Below are 17713 nucleotides of genomic sequence, written 5' to 3'. Positions count from 1 at the left end.
TGAGAGGTATTCAATATTATTATAATTCATTTCAATTTCTTCCATCACAAAATTAAATGTGTGTTTTTATACTAGCCATATATAAAGGGACATGTGGTTTAGAATCTGTTTTTTTTTTAATGGCCTGCAATTAGGAGACTACTTAGGAAATGGAACTAGAATATATTGTCCAACCAATTCATATTCAGATTCTCCTTTCCTTTGATTGTGTCTTCAGACTCTCCATCTCTGCTAGGTCCTTCTGGCATTTAAATAGGGCCACAGTTCTCGTTTAAAAAAACTTTCTATCTGAATCTCAGTTTCTTCTCTTATTGCCCTACTTTCTCCCTCAGAGTCAAATTTCTCCTCTGAATTGTCTGGATATCTTGATTCTCTTTTTGGTCTCCCCTCAAACACTCCAATCCTGTTTCTGTCCCCACTTATCAAGTCAAATGGTTATTTGCTCAAGTTATGAATGACCTCCATATACTAAAATTCAATGGTTATAATTTCATTTTACAATCTATATTAGTCAGGGTCCTTGTATACACCAAAAACCAACCTTCATAATTTAAGCAGACATTTACTGAAAAGACAATGAATAACTCATACAAGCACTGATAAACCTGGAAAAGCAAGTTTGAGAAATGGATAGAGTTAAAGGGAGGTGAGGCAGCCTGCACTTGAACACTGCAGTATGCCCCAGCCCTGGAGACCGAGTGCTACTATATTACTGCCACTGCCAACAGAGCAGAATCTTTATTATCATTGCTGCTATGCATCACCAACTCCCCAAATCAAGGTCTAGGTGCATAAAAATGGGTTCAAGATACAGAATAGCCAAAGCAACAGAATAAAATTAATAAACAAATGTCCAGCACACTCTCTCAGGATTTTTAGATATAGTTGATAACTTTCTCCTTGGAATATTCTTCCTTAAATTTTCATGACATTATTATTATTTTTTCCTATTTGTTATGATCACTCCATCTCAGTTTCCTTTGCAATCTCCTCATCCTCCTTTCCCTGACTTCGAAATGATAGAATTGCTCACAGCTTGATTCTGGAACTTCTTTCCATTATTTACTTCATATTTGTGCTTTTTTTTTTGGTTGGTCCCCAAATCCATTTATTGCCCCTCTCTATCTTGCCATTTGTTCTGGGAATCTGACCTTAATGGACTGCATCACCTGGGTTCTCCTGTCCTCTGACTTCCAGTTGGGGTTGGCCAATGGGATGCCCCACTAGGACACAAAAAGGTGGAAGGAGAGAGAGATAATATATTTATTTCCCCCATTTCCTCCTGGCTTTGGTATTCTGCCAGTGGCTGGATTACTTTCAACTATAGCTCCTGTAAGGTGCCCCTTTTCCAACAACTCCACTTCTCAACTTGACTCTTGAATTGATGTTATTTCTTTCCTTTTACTAGGTCTAAGGGCGGTAAGCATTTTCTACTGTTGATAGTCTCTAAGTTCCCCCAATATTCTTTTGTTATTGTTGTTAATCTTGACAACTGATTTTTCCACTGATTTTCCACTGATTTTTAGATAGCGTGGAAGGGAGGGAGGGAGAGAGAGAGAGACAGACAGACAGACATCGATGTGAGAGACACATCAATTGGTCTCCTCATGCATGACTCCAATCAGGGCTGGGGATTGAATCTACAAGCCAGGTACATGCCCTTTACCAGTAATTAAACCCAAGACCCTTCGTTCTGATGCTCTAATCACTGAGCCAAACAGGCTAGGGCTTCCCAAATATTCTTTATTGGCTGTCTTAACCCTGTCTGCATTTCTCTAAATAGTCTCTTCAAAATTCAATTTGAGTATTCCATCTACTTCCTAAACAGACTCTGATTAGTGTACTTTTATATGTTGTTGAATCTCAAATTACTATTTCACCGCGTCTCTGAGCTCTAGCCTAGAATATCTAACTATCAACTTACCTCCACTTGAATATCATAACCTTACTTATAAAATGTGGGCCTCCTTCAGTCTTGTTTTTTTTTTTTAAATGATGGGCACCACAGTGCACTGAGTTAGAAATGTGCATAAGTTAGAAATATGAAAATTATCCTTGATACTTCTTCCACCATCACTTCCCATAATCAAATATCAAGTCCTGTTGATGCTACCTATTAAATACCACCTAAATCCATCCATCTCTTTCCATTTCCACTTCACCAGTCTAGTCTAAACCATGAACATATGTCGTCTGGAATACTGCAATTAACAGTCTTCTTATTAATCTTCTGGATTTAATCTTTTCCCCTTTCAACCCATTTGCCATACTGGGGCCACAGGGAATCCTTTAAAAATGTAAAATTGGATAATGTCCCTCTTAAGCTTAAAGCTCAATGGGTTTTTACTGTCTTTAAATAATGCTTAATATTCTTTTTACTGCTTTTTTAATTTTTCTTTATTGATTTTAGAGAGAGAGGAAGGGAGAGGGAGAGAGAGAGATAGAAACATCGATGAGAGAGAGCATTGATTGGCTGCCTCTTGCATGCCCCCCACTGGGGATCTGGCCCACAACCTGGGCATGTACCCTAACAGGGAATCGAACCAGAGACCTCTTGGTGCATGAGTTAACACTCAACCACTGAGCCACACCAGCCGGCTCAATATTCTTAATATGTCCTTCAATATCTACCATGATGTGTCCCTTGTATACCTGAACAGAATCAAACTCTATCTCTTTAAATATTGCTCACTTAACGTTAGCCCCCCACCCCACACTGGTTTTGTTATGGTTCTTTAAACACACAACGTTTTTCCTAGCTTTGTATATGCTGTTGTCTCTACCTAGAATGTTTCTTTCCAGATCCCCAACACAATTATTATTCCTAACTCTTACTTATTACTCAGCTTCATCTCCCCTCCTCCTCCCTCATATAACACCACTATATATAATTGTAAATTATGTAAGGTATAATTGATATAAAGTAAGTTGGCATAAAGAACACACCTGTGGCCCTGGCCCTGGCTCAGTTGGTTAGAGTGTTGTTCTGACACGTCAAGGTTGCAGGTTTGATCCCCAGTCAGGGCACATACAAGGTATCGCAGAAAATTTATATAGGGTGTCTATATATTCTATTACATTTGGAAAAGGAAATGTATTTTAATAAATACTGGTTTTATAATTCCATTTTTTTGTGAGTGTTTTCATTTTTTGGGGACACCCTATGTAAGATGGTTGTATAAATAAGTGGAATAACAAATTGATTTTCTCTCTAAAATCAATAAAAAATAAAAAAGAATATACCTGTGAAATTATTAGCACAAACAAGATAACATACCTACTCTTGAAAAAGTGTTTCCCATCCCTTTGTAAGCCATCCTTCCCATGCCTCCCAACATATCCTCCCATCTCAGGAAACCACTAACTTGCTTTCTGTCACTACAGATTAGTTTATAATTTCTAGAATTTATGTAAATAGAATCACACAGCATGTGCCCTTTTTTGTCTGCTTTAAAAAAAAAACTCAACATATCTATTTTGAGATCAGTTCATGTGGTAGCAGATCAGTTCATGTATCAGTAGCTAATTCTTTTTATTTCAAACTTATATTTCATTGCGCACATGTACTACAATTTATTTAGAAATCCATCCTTTGATGGACATTTGGGTTGCTTCCAGTTTGGGGATATTACAAAGAAAGCTGCTATGACTATTCACGTGCAAGTTTTTGTGTGGACATAAGCTTTAATTTCTCTTGGCTAGGAGTGAAATAACTGGGTCATATGATAGGTGTATGTTTAATGTTTTAAGATACTGCTAATGTATAGAATAATTGATATCTTAATAATATTGAGTCTTCTGATCCATAAACAGAATATATACCACTTATTTAGGTCTTCTTTAATTTCTGTCAGCAATGTTTTATAGTCTTCAGTATACAGGCTTGCATATTTTTGGGGGGTCAGATGATCCCATTTTGATGTTATTATAAAAACTGCTTTTCAAATGTCAATTTCTGATTGCTCATTGTTAGTATATAGAAATACAATTCCATTTTGTATATTAACCTTGCATCCTGCAACCTTCCTGAATATACTTATTTTTAGATTTGAGCTCCTATTAAGACTGAGATCTCAAATAAAAGTCTTCTTTTAACCAGACTAATGTTAATGACATAAGTCTATAAGATAACTATTTTAATTAAAAACATTAGCCTGGCTGTCAAAGTTTTCTAGGCCTTAACCTGATGCTCTGTTGTCCTGACATATTGCCGCTAAATAATTAGAAACCATGTTAAGACTCTTTAATTACATTCACCTTTTCAGATAGAATCTGGGCAGATATTTATTTCTAAAATAAAATGAAATTGGTTATATCATAGTTTCATAGTTTAAAATTTTTTTTTTTATTTTACAAATGTGGTAACTCATCATAGTGAATGACGAATATAAATCTGTTTTGGGTTTAGGTAGAGCATCATGCTACATTTGATGAACAACTAGTAATAATTTTATGATTTAAGAAGAGAAAAATAGATAAACATATGTAAATAACAGAAATGTACAAGGGTACATTTTACTAGGTTCTTGAAAATATGTGGTTAGTTGCCCTGGCTGGGTTGCTCAGCTGATTGGAGCATTGTCCCCCACACTAAAAGATTATGGGTTTGATCCCTGGTGAGGGCACATACCTAGGTTGTGGGTTAGATCCCCACTCAGGGTGTGCCTGCAAAAGGCAACCTATCGATGTTCTCCTCTCACATGGAAGTTTCTCTCTCTCTCTCTCTTCCTTTCTCCCTCAAATCAATAAAAACATGCTTGGGTAAGGATTAACAAATGTAGTTAATTATTCTGTTTTGAGTGAAAACAACATGGGATAATAAAACTATCTTGATTTTGATGACATGAGAGAAGAAAGAAAAGAAATGGCTAAATAAAGATAAAATATAATTTTTAAATGTCTGATAAAAGAAGATAGAAATTTTACATAAAAATAAGAGATAATCTATATCACTGCATCACCACCAGAAAAATAGAGAGAAAATATTCACACTATTTTTTGTAAAGTACAATACTGAGGCTGTGAAAGTAAAGGGAAAATAATTTTTGGCAGAACCTGCCTTGAGGTACTGCCAAGGCTTAAAAGTTCCAAAGATGACTTTTGATGAGCTCAAAACATAGCCAGGCTGGACAACCTCTAAAACTTGCTTCTTAATGGTCCTGATTTATAAGATCTTATATGTGTAAAATGGCATAAATTAAAATTATGTTATTTGATATAAAATGTCTCAGGGAATGTACCTATTGATACTCTGAAAATAATACACACAATTCCAAAATATCTATTAAAGAAATGATTGGCTTCATTTGAGCCAATGTCAAAGCTAATAAAGATAGCCAAAATATCTATGGGCTAGCATGAAGACACTATGCATAAAGAATAAAAAGCAAAGAAATATTCAGTCTACTCACAGGAAGTCCCTGTTTTCCTGGTAGCCCAACTTTTCCAGGGTTTCCTGAAATGCCATCTGTTCCATGGTATCCTTGCAGGCCCTTTGGCCCAGGTAGGCCTGGAAGCCCCTTGGTAATTAAAAATGACTTGGATTATAGAGAGACACTATACAGATAATTAAATAACAAATACCTTTATATTTATGAGGTGAAGGGTGTTTACATTTTTAATACCCTGATAATACAAGATACATTTTCTTGTTTCTTGGATTCCTTAAGGGTTTACGACTTGGATTCAACAGTCAGGTCACCATCTTTAAAAGTTCCCCAAACAAAAATGCCAAGCTAATCAGCAATTTACTGTGTAGCCTTTTCAATTTTAGTGTAATTCTCTGGTATTTTTTATTGTCTTTATCTAATTGTAGAGGAAAAATCAGCTATATGTAACTGTAAGCTTAGGATATAGGCTGCTATTCACCGTCTGCAAAACCTTGTATTGTATTATTTTCCAAAGAAAGAAATTATGGCTATTTTTGTTTTTTTCTGGCCACTTTGAATTAGATAATTACACGACTGAGTAAAATCTGAACAATTTGTTTCTACTCTTGGGCAACTGGATTTTATCTGTAAGAATATCTGATCTCAATGTGTTAACATTTATATTTATTTTCTCTACTTTTTTGAACCAACGCAGGCCACACCCAAAGAAGGAATCTAGCCCATGGCTAGGGAAGACCAGCAGAAAGTCTTTGCTAATATGCCTGTCAACACATATTTGCCTGGTCAGAGGAGGAAACTGATGGCTATGATAAAATTAACTTTTTTCCATGATGTAAGAGTTCAAAAAATTTTTTCCCTATGACTTTCTATTCTGTTTACCAGGAAAATGAGAGGTTGAGCCCTTCAATTAAAAAATCCAGCTCATGGCCCTGGCCGGCTTGGTTCAGCGGTTAGAGCGTCGACCTGCAGACCAGAGAGTTCCGGGTTCAGTTCCCACTAAGGGCATGTACCTCGGTTGCAGTTTGTCCCCGGCCCCAGCTGGGGTCGTGTGGGTGGCAGCCACACAATGTGTCTCTCTCACATCAGTGTTTCTCTCCCTCTCTTTCTCCCTCTCTCCTTCCTGCTCTATCTAAAGATAAATGCAAAAGTGTCCTCGGGTGAGGATAAAAAAAATAAAAAATCCAGCTCATGTCTTTATATTAATGCTTGAAGATCTCTGACCTTTGTCACCAATCACTTAGTCATGATTCCGAATTTTCCAGTTTTTAGTGGCTCACCATCATTGATTAGCACGAGCCCACAGGGAGGGCTCCATAACACTGGAAAACGGCACCTCTCAATCACAGACACTTACATTTGAACAGCAAACTTGGTTTTGAACTAATGGTCATATTTTGTTTCCTCTGTGTTCCAGCAGGGGCTTAAATTTTTTCTTGAAGAAAATGTGATTTATCCAACATTTGTCATAATTGGCCCCAAACTTTTCTGCTTGTTAAAATTGCCAATTCTATTAAGAAAAGCAAGAAAGAGGCAAAAGGCTTGCTACTCACAGGGATCCCAGGTTTCCCAGAAGGACCAGGAGCTCCTTTTTTCCCCTGAGGACCCTAAAAATGTAAATCACAGTTGTTAATTGACTGTAATAAATTTAATTAAACTAAAGGCATAGAAAAGAACCTTGAGACCTGGGTGGTACACTACAGCAAGTACTGCCACTAACCAGTTGTGTATCATTCAAATTCCTGGGGGTCATCTTCTTCAACCCTAATTGGGAGAATTTGTCCAGATAACCTATGAATTTCTATTTAGCTCCAAATTTATGGTTTAAAATTTAAATCTTAAATCTAAGAGGGAACTAAATAAGTTATTTAACAAATAACTTTCTATTCAAAGTAGCTAAGTACTTAATTCATTCAGCAGTAAATATCAGGACTCTGTTATATGCTGGGAATGCAAAGTCAGTCTCTGATCACAAGGCCCTTACAGGGTAGTACCAGACATGACCCAATAAGCCTAAAATGTGCTATCCGGAAGCATAGAGAACATACTTGTGAATTAAAAAAAAAGATATTTATTTCCCACAGAACTGTTTGTTTTTCCATATGTGAGATGTTTTAAATCATAATTGATTCAGCAGCAACTGGTCTGCCAGGACAGTTAGAAACTTTACCCTTACAAATCATGCCATTTCTGATGATATCCTAAAATTATTTTAAAAAGAAAAAAGTGGAAAAGAGTGACCTAGTTAACAACAACAACAAAAAAGCCTATGATCATTACTACAAACATTTCTGAGAAGTCATCAAATTTCTCACAAACAGGGTAATTCTACCAAAATGGGATAAGTTATTCAAATCTGAAGATAAACTATGCCAAATATGCACTTTGACAACGACAAAATAAATAATTTTATAGTATAAGCCATCTGAAAATGAGCTTAAACATTTTAAGAAGATAGAGTATATCTAGTCACAGAGAAAAAGAGTATTTTACATAAGAGATAAAAATCTAACATTTTTAGAATTTTATAATGGGGAGATGCATGGATCAAGGGTTCTACTTCAAACTTTGAAAACTATTTTACTTATCTTACGAAGTCACTAATGTGAATAAAGTCTTTCTAAGGGTAAGAAAGCAAAAAAAAAAAAAAAAAAAAAAATGAGACTGTTGGTGACCTGGGTTTAGTTGAAGTTTCTGGAACATATGATCCCTATGATATATATAATAACATATACATTTCAGAACACAATAAAGAAATAAAGAAAGTATAAAAAGACTTTTAAACAGTGAAAAAAATTATGATTTTGTTTACCTTCAATAGCACTAATTCAATAGTATATCAGATATGAAAATATGTGAACCATTGTTTCCTTCACAGTATTTCTTTTTATGCAAAGCGATAGACCTGTTCTAGATTTCTGATTTTCAAAATAGACTTCTCCCTAGCTTATGAATTTCAAAATAGTCTTCTGAAAGTTATGGTGGGTAATAGTTTGAGAAGAATATATTTTTAAACATAAAAGATTGATTTTTAAATATTAAAAGTCTATCTTTGAGTATTAAAAATCAAAGTTATAAAGGATGCAAGTCATAAAATTCATGCTACAAAGACGAGATTTAGAAGAATTATATTAATGTAAGAGATAATTTTTCCTACCTAAGGGGATATGAAGATCTTCAAGTTGGAGAAAGATAAGAAGAGAAGCAAGGCTGTTAAATACTGACAGGTATATCTCTGAGAAGAAACCTTTACCCTATTCTGCCCTTTCAGACTCAGGGTGGGTAGAAACAATAATACCCCCAGATAAGTTTGGGGATTTGGGTACAGAGATGATGGCCAGAGAGACTAACATTCTCACAGAGAAGTTTACATAAACTGCACTGAGTGTCAGCAGTAGAGTAGAAATTTCTGCATGAGCGGTCTATGCCAATGGGCTTGCGAGAGTTTGAATCCTGAAAGCACTCAGCATGGTGTGGGGAGCAGAAGAATGTTATTTCCATGTAGTTAAGAACAAAAGCATGTGCCCCTTAGAAGCTCATCCAAGGAAACTGCACCTGAGACAAGAAAATAGCTGTATGAGCGAACAGGCATCAAAGAACTTCTGAGGGCCAAGGTACATGCCCATATGGTAAGACGATAGCAACTGGGGATCAAAAGGATGATATGAATTTCAGTGGATTCTGGTAAAAATATATGAGGACTGAAGACCAAACTCACCTCCCATTCCTCTTCCCCACCACTGCCACCCAGACTGTACCTGCAAACTTGACAAGAGAGCCAGTGGAGAAAACTCTAAATCAAATGCAGAGTATTTGAGTGGATGGAGTAAAAGGCTGTCAATTGACTAGGTTTCCACCACCAGGTAGGATATGCATTCAGGACCAATGTTAAGTTCTATTATAAGGAACATAAAGTTATAGTTTTAGTAGACCTAAATTTATGGCTACACATGTGAGTGTTTTACTCCAAACATTCAAATAAAATAAATCAAAGAGATTCACATATCATCATAAATTGAATACATTTTGGGATGAACGCTGGGAATACATTTGGGGATTATTTCAGAAGAGTTAAATATTGTGCACTAAAATCTACATATATGGGCCTATCATCATGAAAAACAGAATGTTATTCAGAACTGGATGAGCAACAGGAAGCTGCTTCTAATACTCTTACTAAAGTAAGAGTATAAAAATTCTTTTAAAGTGTATTTTCCTTACTTGTAATGGGACAATTGTGGCCAAATACCTCCATTGAACACAAAATGTATTTAACAAATAACAAAACTATAGTTTCTGCTCTTTTTATATGTTCAATTTAGGAAAGATTTCCTTATTATAATCATTGTCACCATAACTAAAAGGAAGTAGGTCAGCTAGAAAAACCACAGTCTTACAATGGTTGTAAATACACAAAGGTCAATGAAGTATACTTTTTTTGAATTTGTGTATTAAAAAAGAAATATCAAAGTTGTAATTGCTGGATAGTCTTATTACTAAATTAAGCACCAACTATTACTAAACATTAATCCTACACAGGGGTGGTCTGTTCTGTAAGAAATTACAGATTGGGCCAAAGACAAAAAAAAATATATTGTCATATAAGGTGTTAGTAGATGATTAATTGAGTTGGTATCATTAGAAGGGGGGAAAAAGAAGTCACTCTTCAATCTCCAGAATTCAAATATAATAAAGCTACAAGTATTCTATGTTACTTTCAAACTTAACTTACTTGTATTATTTTATTTAAATATAAATATTTCATAAAACAAAAGAACTTTCTGTTCTTGTAATAGGAAAGGCAAATGAATTTTATGTGTAGTCTTTAGAATGTGTGAAAAATGGTGCTTTTTCTTTTTTTCTGGCCAGCTTCGAAAAACAGAATGGTCCATTTGACATCAGATCCATCTAAAACAGGTTTCTGTTCACTGGGATTGTACCAGTTCATAGACCCCTGGAGAAGGCAGTTTTGACTCTTTGGATAACAAACATTTTTTAAATGTGCCACTATAGTCCAAACCCTAGTTTGTTCTTTTATTTAAACGAAGCTGAAAGTTATCTTGATACTTTGTTCTAACTTTAGAGGGTAGCTTTATAATGCCAATATAAATTTAGCGAGTTAGGCAGGAATTAAAATCTGTCTCTCATTTTTAACCAAGAAATTTTGATTCACTAAAATCTGGAATTCTGTTTTATGAGGAAAATAAGATTTTGGCTTGAATTTAAGTCTTTGAAAGCCATTATAAGACAGTTCATTACATTTGCATTACAAACCTTGTAAAATATGTAGTGGGTTCTGCAATTGATTTCGACTTGCTCTAACTTTTTCTTTATAGTTGTTCACAGTCTCATTTCTGAGAGCCCAATGAATAAATTAGTTGGTTAAGTAAAATTTATCATGTTTTACTTAATTTATAACTGGTTTCAAAGTAATAGAGGTTTTTATATAATAATAGGAGTCAGGGAGTAAAGTTTGAAGTGTTGGTTCTGTTGGTAACTAGTTCTGTGATATTAGGCAGCTCATAAGATCTCTGGAACTTAAATTTCTTCATCCGAAAAATGAGTGGATTGTTCACATGAATTAAAAAGGTCATTTCCAAATCTAAAAAAAACAAATGTAAAGATTTGCAAACACAAGATGACCGCAATGGACAGGGTCCACTTGGCCAAAGAAGGTGTCCTTAAGTAAATAATACAGAGTCAACGATTATTCTTGTAACATTTACTACTATTTTAAATTCTAAAAGCCCTTTTAATGCAGCCCTGGACTACATGTAAACATTGCCCAAAGTAGGAAATAACTAGTTCCCCTGGATTACACAGAACTGAAACCATGGTTCCTTGGCACCTTTCAGCTCTGAAGAACTGACCATATGGGCTGGACCTGCAACAAGTTGTCTAGTAAGAATATTTGATTTTCACTGGCATAATTTTAACACATACTAAGAGACATCAAAAAACACGGAGAATATAAAAGTACTAATTGTAAAAGATTAGCAAACCTTGGGAAAGCTTTACATCCTTAGGCACTAAGTGCGAATATAGTCAGTCGTGTGAAAGCGGTAGCAATGTTCCAGGTTCGCAGCTTTTCCCACAACTTTTCCCATTCGGGGTGTTAACAAGTTCAAGTGATTGAGACAAATGCCTTCTTTCTCTGCTTTTTTCTCATTAAGACTTGCCTTCAATGGGATATTTTAATTTATTATTTATATTCTTATTTATTAAGGAACCTGACTGGGAGTTACTAGGTAGCTGCCAAGACTATTCGTAATGTCTTCCAGGTGAGTGAACACCTATGAAATATCAGATTCAACCCAATTTAATGACTTACTCCCATGAGTGAGAAGCACAAGTATGGGGGGAAGCAGCTTAAAATATTAGGAGAAACAAGGTCTCAAATTCATTCCTTTTTATCTATTCCCCCCTAATTTATTATTAAAATACAGTATGTTTTCTTAAGAATATAACTTAAAATCAGAATGCCATGTAAAGCTGAGCAGCAATGACCTGATGGTGCAAATCGTGAAGCCAGTAGTTACAGACATTGAGGCGACATTCATCAGAGTGCAGGGAGAGAGACTGCTAAATTCAGTGAGCCAGCAGATGTTCACTTTTCTTGATAACAAAACAATTGGTTTGTCTTATGGAAAAAGTATTTTAAACCAATCACGAGTCTGTATCACATGATGCCTCCAGCTTACTACAACAACTTGACAGGTGTGACTGATGTGTCCTCACTCTTGTTTTAAGGCTTGTGGTATTTCTGTTTGAAATCCCAAGGAAAGACAGTTTGGGACAACCTTGGACAATTTTCACAAAGCCAGAGAAGGCAATTGGTAAAGGGAAATGTGGATGGTAGTCAAACACATAAATGAATCAATAATCATGTTTCAACACAATTACTGACAAACACCTTGTTTAGAACCCTTCTCAGGGACCCTTGCTCTGGAAGGATGAAGAATCACCTAAATGACAAAAGACTCCTTGAGCCTCTGTTTTCTCAAGCCAACAATACATTTCAAATTGCCTTAAACCATTTCAACTTACTTCAGATCCTCTCTCTCCTTTTAGTCCTTGTTCACCTTGGTCACCTGGCTCACCCTTTAATAGGAACCAAAACAGAAATCACGTATGAAGGAGAGACCAAATAAAATACATTAACATTATTACTTTTTAATGCCAGAATTACAAAGAATGCTTTCAAAACATACTGGGGGCCCTTGTTGTCCAGTGGCGCCTCTTGGTCCTGGTATACCCACATGTCCCTAGAAATAGAAAATATTATATTATTAGAGTAAACAGAGATGTATGACTTAGAGAATAGGGTAGCATCATTTCCAATGGGGGCAAAATGTTTTAAAATTCAATTTAGCCCTGGCTTTGTGGTTCAGTTTGTTGGGTGTTGTCCCATGCACCCAAGGGTTGCCTGTTTGATTCCCAGTCAGGGCACATGCAGGGGTTGCTGGCTTGATCCCTGGTAGGGGGAGGACAGGAGGCAGCAGGTCAATGTTTCATTCTCTCTCTCTCCCTTCCTCACGTTCTAAAAACAACCCAAAACAAAAAAGAATCTTTTAAAAATTTAATCTAAATATCATAAAGATTATGACTTTCTTTTGGAAATAAGAAGAACACGATAACCACTTGATATTATGATGATTGAGAAAGGGTGTAGAGTTTTATTTTGTTTTTTCATGTAGATTAATGTAATGGGTTGAATGGTATCCACCAAAAGATATCTATGTTTTAATCCCCAGAATTTGTGAATATGATCACATCTAGAAAAAAGGGTCTTTGTAGATAGTACTGTTAAATTAGGATCTTAAAAGGAGATTATCCTGGATTATTTATGTGGGTCTAAGTCCACTGACAGTTGTCCTTGTAAAAAAACACAGTGAGTGAGCAAGAGAGAGAGAGAGAGAACACAGGAGGGGGCCATGTGAACACAGAGGTAGAACTGGAGTGATGCAGCCACAAGGAACAAGGGGAACACTGTCAGACACCAGAAACAAGGCAAGGCCAGGAAGGATTCTATCCTAGAGCTTAGGGAGGGAGCATGACCCTGCTGATCCCTTTTTTTGTTGTTAATCCTCACTAGGGGATATTTTTCCATTGATTTTTAGATAGAGTGGAAGAGAGAGAAGGAGGGAGAGAGAAAAACATTCATGTGAGAGAGACACATCGGTTGGTTGCCTCCCACATGACCCTGAGCAGGGCCAGGCATCAAATCCTCAACTCAGGTACATGCCTGTGACCGGGAATTGAACCTGCAACACTTTGTTCCAAGGGCTGACACTCTAACTGCTGAGCCAAACCAACCAGGGCCCTGCTGACATCTTGATTTCCAATTTTAGATGTCTGTAACTGTGATAATATAAAATTATGCTGTTTTAAGCCACTTGAGTTTGTGGTAATTTGTTATGGTAGGCTCAGGAAACAATTATAGCAAAAAATGAAAGGAATAAAGAGTATGAGAACACATTTCTTTTTTCAACCTATTCCCACGGTGGAAGTGTGCTATAGTCCCCGTTTTTACAAAGTACATTCACAGCTGTTTGGATGGATTTACTGGGTTGAAAACTGGGGTTGTTACTGTATATAATGCCCATGAAGCTCAAGGACTGACTTCAGCAATCTGTCATCATCCTAGTTCTCCTAAGAAGGAATGGTGACCTACAACATTTCCCTTTGCAAGTGTGTAAACAGAAACTAGCAACAACCCAGGGCCATTTCAGGTGAGACATATGCATGAAGAATTTTGCATGTAATCTCTTCTATCCCCTTCCCCACTGCCCTCTTCACTTCGTTTTCTTTCTGTTTATTAAAGAAAAAACTGCCATAGGAAAGACAGCCACCAGGCTCATCTCCTTTGATTGTATACACAGGCTAACAATCTTTATTCTCACAGAAAGATCAATTGAAGCTTTGTTTGTATTCTGTGAGGCAAATGTTTATGATTGTAAGATTCAACTTCCAGAGAAAGAAACAATCCTGTTTAAGGGTGTAAACAGTGGCAAGAGAGAAAGGCTAGTTTGGAAAGCTTTCTATAGCACATGGCCATAAGTAAAGAGAAAACCATTATAACACGTGACCCTTACCAGCAAAACACGACCAGGGTCGGCAAATAACAGAATCAGGGCAATCAAGAGGGAGCCTGGTCCAAGTAAATATGACTATTAAGGATCCCTTACCAAACAGGACTCAGGAGAGGAGTGATTGGTAAAAAGCTGGAGTTACAGAGTAAAGTGAGAGTAAGCATAGGAACACACTCCCAAACTCAGAACTATGATGGCCCATTATGGCGTTGGCCCCACTGCTCTCTGTAGCTCTACACAGAGCTTTTTTGAATGAGCACATAGACTAGTCAACTGTCTCTCTTGGCTTTGAGACATCTGCTTACCCAAACAAACTTGCTTCTAGGAGTTTCACTATAATTCTTTTGGTCTTTTCCGTTCTAATAAATATTGACAAAGGCCATTTTTTTTCTACAATGGTGAAAATTAAATATGTTGAAGTACATATTATAAAGTTATATAGACAAAGTTAAGGGAACTAATTTTGCCTAATCATATTAGGTGGGAGCAGTTGGGTAGCTGAGGGGAGCTTGGAGAGGATTGTATAAAGGAAGTGATGATAAACTAAATCTTGAAGGATGAGTGTTTCAGGCAGTAAAGTGAAAGGAAGACATTATGGCAGAGAGAATAGTACAGGGAAATAAATGAAAGTTCACCTGACAGAATATTAAGTGAAGAAGAGGTTTGAGAGGGCTATAACTAGGGATGGGGAGTCTAGTTAGAAAATTATTAAAATAATTGGGGCAAAAATACTGAAAGCCTAAACTAAAGTAAGGCAAAGTGGATAGATTCCAGAGATATTTAAGAAATCAAAAGAAGTGACCAATGAAATGTAAGAGATGAGGGGATAGAGAGAGGAGATAAAGAGAGAAGGGAGATGAGAGGGAGAAGAGGAAAAGAAGAGAGAGGAGAAAGAAAGGAAGTATTTGTTTACTGGCCTGGGCATCTAAATGTCTGGGAGTACCATTCACTGAACTGAGGACATAAAAAGAGGAGGACCAGATTTAGGGAGGATGATGACACTATGGTTTGGGACATACTGAGTTCGAGGTGCCTGTGATGATGTCCAATAGCTGTTTGGATATATGTCTGATGCTAAGGAGTAGAGGCCAAATGAATATTTTTTATTTTATTATGTGCAAAAAACTCTATGGCCTTTGCCAAACCAAAGTAAAAAAAAAAAAAAAAAGTTTGAAATAGAACATAATCCATTCAATGTATTTCTAGCACTGTCTCACACAAGTTTAACCTAACTTAACCTTGGTGTGTGTGATTCTGCTCATTCCATTATAAAGTGAATGTTGACAGTAAAATATGCTTATTGCCATCATGTACTCTAGCTCCCTCATGCCTCAAATGAATTTATGTCAATCTATGGGATGTATAGTTTCCTGGATGACAACTATAATTCACTGTATCTGCTAATATACTGGATTAAATGATTTTATTCTGTATGTCTTCTACAGGTGATATACATGGAGGCAGGGACTATGTCTGAAGTGTCCAATGTTATATTCACGGCACCTAGCACTGTTCCTGGCCTATGGCAGATACTCTAATATATGCTTGCTGAATGACCAGAGAGTTTATTACATATACACATGAAACATATCATGTATAATGATGCCTAGTAAGTATTTATTGATGATAATGAGCAAGACACTTTAGTAATTTTCAGTTTTTTCCCAGAAGAAAAAAAGAACAAGGAATGATAAAAAGGGTGTTAAAATAATTTCCAATTGTTCACAGAAAAATTTAAATTATCCATTCCATTTTTTCCCTCCAACAGGAAAATCATAAGTTAACCACAACTGTAAGAATATTTATAAATGTTAAAGTGTTTTCAAAAAGCTTAGTGATTACTCAGTCACAAAAGGTAATGAAGTACTGATACATTCCACAACACGAATGAAATTTGAAAACACCATGTTAAATGGAAGAAGGCAGACACAGAATCTATATAATATGATTCCATTTATATGAAATATTCAGAATAGATAAATTAATAGCGACAGAAAGCAGAGTATTGGTTACCAGAGGCTGGAAAATAGAGAGTGATTACTTATTGGGTATGAGTCTTCCTTTTTAGGGTGATGAAAATGTTCTGGAACAAGGTGGTGTGAGATGGCTGCACAATGTTATAAATGTATGACATGTTTCTAAATTGTACACTTTATAATGGTAAATTTTATGTTATATATATTTTAGCACAATAAAAAGGGTAAGTGATAATGCTAACAATCAGTTTACTGGAGTGAAATGAAAGTATATACAATATCTATATAGAAAAACAGAAAGTGACGTTAGAGAAATGGTGGCATGACAGATCCCCTTGGTCTTTCCCCTTGACGTTTCAACTGTTTGAGCAGCTATAATTCAACAAAGGACTCCCTACTCAATGCACAAACACACCTGAGAGATCCATGCATTGAAACATCTAACTGTGGGCAAGTGGGAGCAAACTGGGGAGGCAAGAAGGGAGAAATGCTGAGCTCAGCCAAGGACACAACCCTGCAGCAGGGAGCTCACAGTAAGTCTCAGCCTGGAGAGAGAAGGAATCAGATTGTGGCTGGCACTTCCTTCAGCCAGGAGGAGCTAAACAAATTTGGTGGGCATTCCTATAGGAGTGGGTAGTATGAGCTGTGGCTGAGCCAGTGACTTAGGCAGAAACACAGCACAGAAGTGCAGCTGCAGCTGTCAGAGAAACAAAGCATGGAGCCTGGCTGTGTCTTACCCTCCCACAGGTCATTTCCTTTTGCCCTTGTGGTCAGGTTGCAGAGCACATTATCTGCAAACCTGAGAATTGGTACTACAGAATCACTTTTTTTTTTTTTTTCTCAGCAAAGGGTAAACTCTGTGACTGGTCCCAGGATTGGGTAATAGGGGAGACTCCATGGAGGTTCAAGATCACCATAACCAGGAAGGCAAAGCTATTTAGAAGTTGATGGGGTTACCTGAGGCTACCCAACCTCAACACATCACAGATACACTAACACCAGCATCTGGTTGTGGAGGACAGCACTGGAAATGCCCACCACATTTCCCTTCAGGGCTGGTCTCCTGGGATGGGGCAACTGGATTACAGGGAGACACTCACCTCCCATTTTCCACCACCTCATGGAGGTCTGAAAAGGCAGAGAAGTGCAAGAGAGCTTATAAACTTGTGATTCCTTAAAAACCTGTGATTCAGTGCCATGTACTGGAAAATAACAGAAAGGCTTCTTTACATCTATCTACTAGAGAAGTGCCACTCAT

At 36.6% G+C, this 17713-nt stretch overlaps 1 protein-coding gene across 1 annotated transcript in view; it reads right to left on the bottom strand.

The window, feature by feature from the left end:
• Positions 1 to 17713, bottom strand: part of COL24A1 (collagen type XXIV alpha 1 chain) — a 339879-nt gene that overhangs the window by 50129 nt on the left and 272037 nt on the right. Inside the window, exons 45-48 of the mRNA XM_036256775.1 lie at positions 12599 to 12652; positions 12435 to 12488; positions 6941 to 6994; positions 5412 to 5519 (exon numbers count right to left, since the gene is read on the bottom strand). Of these exons, the coding sequence (XP_036112668.1) occupies positions 5412 to 5519; positions 6941 to 6994; positions 12435 to 12488; positions 12599 to 12652 (270 nt within the window). The remainder of the gene's footprint in view (positions 1 to 5411; positions 5520 to 6940; positions 6995 to 12434; positions 12489 to 12598; positions 12653 to 17713) is intronic.

Source organism: Molossus molossus, unplaced genomic scaffold (genome assembly GCF_014108415.1).
Source record: "Molossus molossus isolate mMolMol1 unplaced genomic scaffold, mMolMol1.p scaffold_m16_p_12, whole genome shotgun sequence".
Taxonomy (NCBI): domain Eukaryota; kingdom Metazoa; phylum Chordata; class Mammalia; order Chiroptera; family Molossidae; genus Molossus; species Molossus molossus.
Note: the sequence above shows the minus strand (reverse complement) of the source record. Positions and strands in the feature narration are given on the sequence as shown.